Below are 10692 nucleotides of genomic sequence, written 5' to 3' on the forward strand. Positions count from 1 at the left end.
TGGTAAAAGATATCCTGCCTAAAGGGACAGGTCCAGTAGCCTGTATGGTAAAAGATATCCTGCCTAAAGGGACAGGTCCAGTAGCCTGTATGGTAAAAGAAATCCTGCCTAAAGGGACAGGTCCAGTAGCCTGTATGGTAAAAGATGTCCTGCCTAAAGGGACAGGTCCAGTAGCCTGTATGGTAAAAGATATCCTGCCTAAAGGGACAGGTCCAGTAGCCTGTATGGTAAAAGAAATCCTGCCTAAAGGGACAGGTCCAGTAGCCTATATGGTAAAAGATATCCTGCCTAAAGGGACAGGTCCAGTAGCCTATATGGTAAAAGATATCCTGCCTAAAGGGACAGGTCTAGTAGCCTATATGGTAAAAGAAATCCTGCCTAAAGGGACAGGTCCAGTAGCCTGTATGGTAAAAGATATCCTGCCTAAAGGGACAGGTCCAGTAGCCTATATGGTAAAATAAATCCTGCCTTAAGGGCCAGGTCTAGTAGCCTATATGGTAAAAGATATCCTGCCTAAAGGGACAGGTCCAGTAGCCTATATGGTAAAAGATATCCTGCCTAAAGGGACAGGTCTAGTAGCCTGTATGGTAAAAGAAATCCTGCCTAAAGGGACAGGTCCAGTAGCCTGTATGGTAAAAGATATCCTGCTTAAAGGGACAGGTCCAGTAGCCTGTATGGTAAAAGATGTCCTGCCTAAAGGGACAGGTCCAGTAGCCTGTATGGTAAAAGAAATCCTGCCTAAAGGGACAGGTCCAGTAGCCTATATGGTAAAATATATCCTGCCTAAAGGGACAGGTCCAGTAGCCTATATGGTAAAAGATATCCTGCCTAAAGGGACAGGTCCAGTAGCCTGTATGGTAAAAGATATCCTGCCTAAAGGGACAGGTCCAGTAGCCTGTATGGTAAAAGAAATCCTGCCTAAAGGGACAGGTCCAGTAGCCTGTATGGTAAAAGATGTCCTGCCTAAAGGGACAGGTCCAGTAGCCTGTATGGTAAAAGATATCCTGCCTAAAGGGACAGGTCCAGTAGCCTATATGGTAAAAGAAATCCTGCCTAAAGGGACAGGTCCAGTAGCCTATCTGGTAAAATAAATCCTGCCTAAAGGGACAGGTCCAGTAGCCTGTATGGTAAAATAAATCCTGCCTAAAGGGACAGGTCCAGTAGCCTGTATGGTAAAATAAATCCTGCCTAAAGGGACAGGTCCAGTAGCCTGTATGGTAAAATATATCCTGCCTAAAGGGACAGGTCCAGTAGCCTATATGGTAAAATAAATCCTGCCTAAAGGGACAGGTCCAGTAGCCTATATGGTAAAATATATCCTGCCTAAAGGGACAGGTCCAGTAGCCTGTATGGTAAAATATATCCTGCCTAAAGGGACAGGTCCAGTAGCCTATATGGTAAAAGATATCCTGCCTAAAGGGACAGGTCCAGTAGCCTGTATGGTAAAAGATATCCTGCCTAAAGGGACAGGTCCAGTAGCCTGTATGGTAAAAGATATCCTGCCTAAAGGGACAGGTCCAGTAGCCTGTATGGTAAAAGATATCCTGCTTAAAGGGACAGGTCCAGTAGCCTGTATGGTAAAAGAAATCCTGCCTAAAGGGACAGGTCCAGTAGCCTGTATGGTAAAAGATATCCTGCTTAAAGGGACAGGTCCAGTAGCCTGTATGGTAAAAGATATCCTGCCTAAAGGGACAGGTCCAGTAGCCTGTATGGTAAAAGATATCCTGCTTAAAGGGACAGGTCCAGTAGCCTGTATGGTAAAAGATATCCTGCCTAAAGGGACAGGTCCAGTAGCCTATATGGTAAAAGAAATCCTGCCTAAAGGGACAGGTCCAGTAGCCTGTATGGTAAAAGATATCCTGCTTAAAGGGACAGGTCCAGTAGCCTGTATGGTAAAAGATATCCTGCCTAAAGGGACAGGTCCAGTAGCCTGTATGGTAAAAGATATCCTGCTTAAAGGGACAGGTCCAGTAGCCTGTATGGTAAAAGATATCCTGCTTAAAAGGACAGGTCCAGTAGCCTGTATGGTAAAAGATATCCTGCCTAAAGGGACAGGTCCAGTAGCCTGTATGGTAAAAGAAATCCTGCCTAAAGGGACAGGTCCAGTAGCCTGTATGGTAAAAGAAATCCTGCCTAAAGGGACAGGTCCAGTAGCCTGTATGGTAAAAGATATCCTGCCTAAAGGGACAGGTCCAGTAGCCTGTATGGTAAAAGATATCCTGCCTAAAGGGACAGGTCCAGTAGCCTGTATGGTAAAAGATATCCTGCTTAAAGGGACAGGTCCAGTAGCCTGTATGGTAAAAGAAATCCTGCCTAAAGGGACAGGTCCAGTAGCCTGTATGGTAAAAGAAATCCTGCCTAAAGGGACAGGTCCAGTAGCCTGTATGGTAAAAGATATCCTGCCTAAAGGGACAGGTCCAGTAGCCTGTATGGTAAAAGATATCCTGCCTAAAGGGACAGGTCCAGTAGCCTGTATGGTAAAAGATATCCTGCTTAAAGGGACAGGTCCAGTAGCCTGTATGGTAAAAGATATCCTGCTTAAAGGGACAGGTCCAGTAGCCTGTATGGTAAAAGAAATCCTGCCTAAAGGGACAGGTCCAGTAGCCTGTATGGTAAAAGAAATCCTGCCTAAAGGGACAGGTCCAGTAGCCTGTATGGTAAAAGATATCCTGCCTAAAGGGACAGGTCCAGTAGCCTGTATGGTAAAAGATATCCTGCCTAAAGGGACAGGTCCAGTAGCCTATATGGTAAAAGATATCCTGCCTAAAGGGACAGGTCCAGTAGCCTGTATTGTAAAAGATATCTTGCCTAAAGGGACAGGTCCAGTAGCCTGTATGGTAAAAGATATCCTGCCTAAAGGGACAGGTCCAGTAGCCTATATGGTAAAAGATATCCTGCCTAAAGGGACAGGTCCAGTAGCCTATATTGTAAAAGATATCTTGCCTAAAGGGACAGGTCCAGTAGCCTGTATGGTAAAAGATATCCTGCCTAAAGGGACAGGTCCAGTAGCCTGTATGGTAAAAGATATCCTGCTTAAAGGGACAGGTCCAGTAGCCTGTATGGTAAAAGATATCCTGCCTAAAGGGACAGGTCCAGTAGCCTATATGGTAAAAGATATCCTGCCTAAAGGGACAGGTCCAGTAGCCTGTATGGTAAAAGATATCCTGCTTAAAGGGACAGGTCCAGTAGCCTGTATGGTAAAAGATATCCTGCCTAAAGGGACAGGTCCAGTAGCCTGTATGGTAAAAGATATCCTGCCTAAAGGGACAGGTCCAGTAGCCTGTATGGTAAAAGATATCCTGCTTAAAGGGACAGGTCCAGTAGCCTATATGGTAAAATAAATCCTGTCTAAGGAGACAGGTTCAGTAGCCTATCTGGTACAAAATATAATGCTTAAAATGACAGGTCAAGTAGCGTGTATGGTAAAATATATCCTGCCAAAAGAGACAGGTCCAGTAGCATTCATGGTAAAATATATTCTGCTTAAAGGGACAGGTCCAGTAGCCTATATTGTAAACATATCCTTCCTAAATTGACAAAGCCCATAAGCATATATTGTAAACAATATCCAGCTGAAAAGGACAAGCCCAGAGGCCTAGGTTGTACACAATGTCCTGTTTAGAGGGATGAGCTCAGGAGCCTATATTTTAAACGATATCCTGCTTAAAGGGACAAGCCCATTAGCCTATATTGTTATGAATATCCTACTTAAAGGTCTAGTAGCCTATATTGTTAAGGGTGCATGGTCAAGGTCACTGTTACTTAAATAAGAAAAGAAATGAGACTGATTAATTTAGTTAGGGTTGACATATTGTGACCAACCGTAGTATATAGGATCAGTTTCTGGAGACCATTCATGGGATTTCGTTTTAGTCCCATTGGGCATGGTCACTTTTATGAAGAGCAGAAAAAACTGTTGGTGAATAACTTTTGTTAGGGTTGATGTGACCGAACTCGTTAAAAAGATAGAGATTGTAGAAATTTCATGGGTTTGCGTTTGAGGCCCTTACGGTAAAGGTCAAGATCACTCTTACTAAAATAGAAATAGAATAGCTATTTGGTACTGAATAACTTGAGTTAGAGTAGGTATATGGCGACTAAACGTGGTATGGAAGACGAATTTGTGGAGGATAGGACAAAGCGGCGTATCTTCGAGCGTGCTCTCCGATGACAGCTCTTGTTTAATACAGTTGTCTGTTTTAAATTGGAGCATCCGTGCTGCCAAGCGGGACTAATGTTAGACGTTGGCACCTATAACTTACAATCGTTCAGGTGATTTCCTTACAAAATGTGCTATATTACATTCCCAAAAGACATACATATTACAATTAACTACACGAAAGCTGTTGGGACATTATATCGGAAAGAACTTGATGTCTGTTGCATAATGCCAAGGTTAATTTTAGCTAGGTACGCGACATTTCAATGAGCATCCAATATAAATTTACTTCTTAGTAGGTGATCCAAACAATCGGAAGAGCCATAATATGTTGATTAAATCTTAAGTCCCGAAAAGCGAATAGCTTGTTCTAAGTACCGATAAACTGCTAAACTGAGTCATGAATAAGATTTAACACAAACTAGTTCATATTTAAACCTGTTTAATCGGGCATTCTTGGTTGTTTATTTTGGTATTGCATCCCAAACCCTTTTATTTGTCATCTTACGTAAATATATACTAGATAAGCATCTTAAATGTTGTTTTCTGTTCTGAGGATCACATTATTAACTCAATTTGCCACATAAAATGATAATGGTACCTCGTGTTATAAAAGAAATTGATATTTTTTCTTAACACCAAGGAGGAAAAAATGCTTCATATATTTTACAAAATGTAATGAATGAATGCAGTTGGGCTGGTTAAAGTGTGTGGAGGCCGTACATTGAATGGATACACTCGTGGTATGTTGTTTGTCTAAGGTTATATGCGACAAGTATTTCAGATGAACTTGTTTATATTCAAATATCTGAGAACATCATCATCTTTAACGTTAACAATATAACCAACAATCTACCACTGGGTATACCTCCCAACAGTAATTGCAGAAGGACATGTGCTGGTTACAATGTTTACGATTACTTGCCCTTATGTTTGATCAACATACTCCATTTGACATCTTTTAAGTGACGTTGTAAAAAATCTGCAAAAAAATGTTTGAAGCTTCAGGGCTGGAACGGTATCCGAAAGAAATTGCTTTTATGAGTAAAAACAGTGGTATTTGGAATTTTATCCGATGTTCAATAAGAGATTTGTCAAAAAAGATGATGTCACGCAGATTAGAAAGTGTTGTTATAGTTGTAGTTAGTAATGTGTCTGGTTACAAAAATGCAAATATATCTCACAAAGTACCGGCAATTCATACAAAGCCGCAAACAAATGTTGATCGGGCAGTCCTGTCTTTTTTGTACAAAACAGTTAAATTTTGTATAGAGAAATTTTCGTAAGAATGTAAATGTTTTTTGATTGAAAATCAACATTTACCATACAAGTTGCTCAATTCCTACACATGTTGCAACGGATGTATGTATTATGCTTGCAAACGATTGAACCTCAAAACTATTGTTTTGAAACATTTATTGTTTGGTCCTTCAAACTAACGTTTGCATTGTGGAAGGCCCTTAAAGAATTGCAAAGGTGGCTATACCGATTCACGGGAAAAAAAACCCTGTAAACTGTAACAAAAACATCACTGTTCATGTCGAGATGATGTTCTGCAGTCGCACTCGAGTCCACGCATAGACCATTATGAACTTCAAGTATTCCACTTCACATTAGTAGTACAACAATGATAATTGATAATTTAAAGAACTCTTAATTTACATAATTTATACAAATACAAACAATTAACAGCACAATATGACACCATTAGTTAATTTAAAAGCTTCATGTGTAAGGTCATTAATATGATTTGGAAAACAAATTAATAGACAAATAAAGAAAAACATATTGTTCGGGAGAATCATAGTGTAAGTGTATCATCGATATAACGTAATGTACATGCTGTTTATAATGCATCTTTTTTAAATATGTCATTTCTATTAAATGATTGAATTAAACTCAATCAACATAAGATACTGATCATAACATTTATCGCATACAATGCAACCATTACACTATTAGTGGTAGTTATATATGTATTAGCGATCCCGGTTACCGACCTTTACATTCGAATCACATGTTACTATGTATTTCCGGCCTTTTATAATCAAGTGCTTTGGTCGAATGAAATATGTTTATGATGTGGGTAATCAATAACCATTTTCAATGTGTTCGCGTACACAATACTAGGAAAACTAAGTGAAGACGTCGTTTATTCAACAGGCGTTCGGCAATAAAAGTTCAGACTCTGCCCGTTACAATATTTGTTGGAATAAGTACATTGTTAATACATGTCTCGAACCTTTAAACAACAATTAAAGGTGATTATAATTTGCGACGACTTCTGCATAAGGCGGTGGCTCCGCCATTTTGTTGCTGAGGGGAGAGCTCTGAACCATATTTCCGGTTTGAAGGGATGGCTCGTTAGAATAATTATCTCTCCCTACTTCATAAGGCGGTGGCTTCCCTATGCTGTTTCCCGCGTCAAAGACCGACTGCATATTAACGACTTGGTGGTATGACTCGCTAGAATATTACCTCATATGGTGGTGGATCCTGAAACGCTATGTCGTTTCTAACGACATTGCCTGAAATGACCTGAAGGGGGTGGAGAGGCAGGGCCCGGTTAGGCTGCTGACATACGGACGCTGTCTCCGTTTGGTCTGAAAAGCATCGTCAGAGAATCATATCAAAACTTCGCCCATACATTCAAATGTCCAGTGAGTCAAGGCACTTTGAAAATTGTAGAAAAAAAAACAAACCAGGATTTCTACCAGATGAACATTCAGATCATAAACATACATCACTAATCAATGCAATAATTCACCTATCAACACATGTAATGATACCTACGTTAAATCAATTTCTATATAAACGCCCAACATTAAACCATCTGTAAATGACAATTATTTTCAAATGGACTGCTATCTTGAATTAAGGACTGTCAACCGCCGAGGGGACGGTTAAGGGGTTAAATCAACCTTAATCAACATTTTGGTACTCTTTGTTCAGCGCCGTTATAGGTACAGTGTCTGTGCACTGTACCCTGAAAATAAACCAGTTGGTATTCGGTAGATCAACTACTTTTCTGTATGGTAGTTAGGCCTAAATTGAGCTTTTATCCCATTATTCGTGTTTAAAACATGTATAAAACCTCGAAATTACATCACGAATGGAGCATTTCAAACGGGATGATGTGTCCAATCCATTCGCAAAAAATATAAAATAGTTAGTTAGGTATTTGCATTTATTTGGTTGTGCCTGTCCCAGTAGTTACAACAATGTACTTTCAACTAATGCCACAGGAGTCTAAATTGATCTCATCCAAAACAATTATATTCTTGTACCAGGCAAAATATTCATGTCTAGGAGTATGTTCAACAGGATATGTTTGCTCAACAGTTATTAATTGTGAATATCATGCATTTTTTAAATGTCCTTAATTCGATATTATTCGTGGACAGTAATTTTTGAATTGGTTTTCATCTATTATTGATTTAAATGACTTCTACTCTTAAATGTCTACTGAAAATGATAATACAATATCAAAGTTAGCAATCTATGTATACCATCTGTTAAACAAGAATAATATGTAAGTCTTATGTTGCAACTATATACTATGTTGTCGTTTTGGGAGTTTTTGTGTACATTGGTGCGGTAGCGAGAGAAGAAACTAAAACAATCATCGAATCATACTGTGTGTTATGTAACTTGCTTTATATCAATATTATGAGCAAATGTCGATAGTATTACTCATTAGTTGTAGTTTACAGTTTTCCTCTTATTATCAATAGAATAAACTACGGCACAAAATGCTGTGATCAAAATCTGAAATAACCTTCATGTTTCAAACAGTACCATCATCAATTTGTACCGGTGCTAATGTAATCTTGTATTAACTGTTCGGAATGAAGTGACTATCAAAAGACGCTCAAATCTCCGAAAACTGTTTTTTATAGGTTCCAGTATGTGCTAACATGTATTCGGGAATCGGTTAAAACAAATAAAATGTTGTTGGGCGAGTTTATATTAAACAGCACAACGAGACTCAATGGGATGGGATTATACTCACCGGTGTGTCCTTGTGTTCTACCTAACTTCTTCATACAACATTTACAACAGCAAATGAAGACGAATATAATGACCAGAAGCCCGCCCATGCCGCTTCCTATTTCAATGAACACAGGCCTGGTTCTAGGTGGGTCGAAGTTATAATATCTGAAAATAAATACAATAATATCTATGTCCTATCTGACACTTGGTGTCCCTTAAAATGGCATGAATATACTTGAATTGCTATTGTTCTTAAGGGATATACAATTATTTTTCTAAACTTATAAAACAAAATTATACAAAGTCATCAATTAATTGCTTTTACATTTAGCAAACAATCATTACAGTCGGTCAATCGACTTTAATGGGAAAGGGCCGTAATTGATGTTTGAAAAACTCTAAACTAATATTTTTGCATTTCTTAGTGATATGAAAGTAAACGTTGTTACAGTTCACTGTTTCTATCTCACTGTCCTGTTTGTCTTCATCATATACAGTACTGCGTAAAAGCATCGCCATGCAAAAAAATATAATTATGTCACAGTTAAGATTGTAACATAGTTATCTGAAATCCTTTACTGACTGTCATTTCTTCGTTTCTATGCCTTTTCTAAAACTTCATATGTCAGTCTTCATTTCATCGCATCACCCCTCACTGTGACCGTTTAACACCCGTTTTGGTTCTTAAGCACTCACACACAAATCATATTATTCCATCTGATAGGCGCGAGCTGTCCATTGTTCATAGACAATAAATGTTCTTATAATCAAATATTCTGTGTTTCCAGCGTTTACAGCCCATATTGCTAAAGATAACCCAGTAGAAGTCGTAACGAACTCTGGCAACATGTGTACCGAGTTTCATTTGAATATCTTGAACGCTTTTTCATTTAGGGCCAAAGTAGAAAAAAAATGTTGCACAACAACACTGTTGATAACACTAAGGCTATGATAATACCTCATTTGGACTTCTATCTAAACCTGGCCGACACCTAGGCAATGACAATTCCTTGACTTGGCCGACACCATGTCAATGACAATACCTTGACTTGGTTGACACCGTGGCAATGCCAATACCTTGACTTGGCCTACACCATCGCAATGCCAATACCTTTACTTGCCCAACAAAATGACAATGGTAAAACCTTGACTTTGCCGACACCGTGGCATTGGCAATACCTTGTCTTGACCGACACGATGGCAATGGTAATATCTTGACTTGGCTAACACCATGGCAATGTCTGACACCATGGCAATGACAATACCTAGACTTGGCCAACACCATGGCAATGACAATTCCTTGTCCTGGTCGACACCATGTCAATGACAATACCTTGTCATGGCCGACACCATTGCAAATTACAATACCTCGGCTTGGCTGACACCATGGCAATGACAATAGTTTTACCTTGACTTGGCCGACACCATGGCAATGACAATACCTCGACTTGGTCGACACAAAGGCAATGACAATACCTCGACTTGGCCGACACAAAGGCAATGGCCGACACCATGGCAGTTTCAATTCCTTGATTTGGCCGACACCATGGCAATGACAATACCTCGACTTGACCGACACCATGGCTATGGCAATACCTTGACTTGGCCCACACCATGGCAATGACAATACCTTGACTTGGCCGTCACCTTGGCAACGACATACCTTGATTTGGCCAGCACCATAGCTATACAATACTTTGAATAAAACTCTTTCATGCAAAAAGTTTAACTGTTTAAACAGGAGGAAGCCTCAATTCTGATTTCCTGTTATTCACTCAATTATTAAGGATTTCAGAGTTCGACTTATAATGGTATGCTATTTAATACAGAAAAACTATATAATCAAGAATACTTTCTTTATCATTGACAGCGAGAACGCAGTTTATTTTAAATACCCTCTGAACAATATATAAGATTTTTATAAAACGAATCAAACGGAAACAACCTCTCACAACATTTACAAAAGCCTGGGAAGTCGTTGTCATAGCAACAACCTGCAGAGCACTTTACTCCATTCAATGATCCATTTTTGCACGTGCCATACGCGCTCACTGAAAGCAAAAACACGATCTCCCTCATTACCAATGTTAGAAAAAAAGGAATCATAGAATTTCCTCCATCTAATTTTGTTTTAATAATATCTGTCATGTGTTCCCGTTCCGGATAGAAAAATCTGACCCGAGGGCACCTGCGTTGCCTGGTAACCAGGCTTGCCGAGTTACCGGCTACGCAGCGTGCCCGAGGGTCGGATTTTTCTATCCGGAACGGATACACATGATATATATTTTTTTCTAGCATACCTTAATTATTTTGTTTGTGAAGAAACTGCATAAAAAAGCTCTTTTTGTACATATAACCAAATAGCGCGAGTGATAATGTTTACTGACGTCATGACGCGCAGTAATTTTTATTCACTGTCAACGTCAATAAGTTCCTTCGATATCAAATCTTCGAAGGGTTATTTCGTTTTGTTGTGAAGATATATTTTTGCAAAGTTAATGTTTATGAAGCTCGTCTATTGAAATATCATAATTATGGTT

The 10692-nt window shown here is 39.3% G+C and overlaps 1 protein-coding gene across 1 annotated transcript; it reads left to right on the forward strand.

Moving 5' to 3' along the window:
• The first annotated feature begins 1394 nt into the window (after positions 1 to 1394).
• On the forward strand, positions 1395 to 3341 carry LOC128235483 (uncharacterized). The gene has a single exon (XM_052950299.1). The coding sequence runs from the start codon at positions 1395 to 1397 to the stop codon at positions 3339 to 3341; it is 1947 nt and encodes a 648-aa protein (XP_052806259.1).
• The last annotated feature ends 7351 nt before the right edge of the window (positions 3342 to 10692 follow it).

This window comes from Mya arenaria, chromosome 5 (genome assembly GCF_026914265.1).
Source record: "Mya arenaria isolate MELC-2E11 chromosome 5, ASM2691426v1".
NCBI classification, from domain to species: Eukaryota; Metazoa; Mollusca; class Bivalvia; order Myida; family Myidae; genus Mya; species Mya arenaria.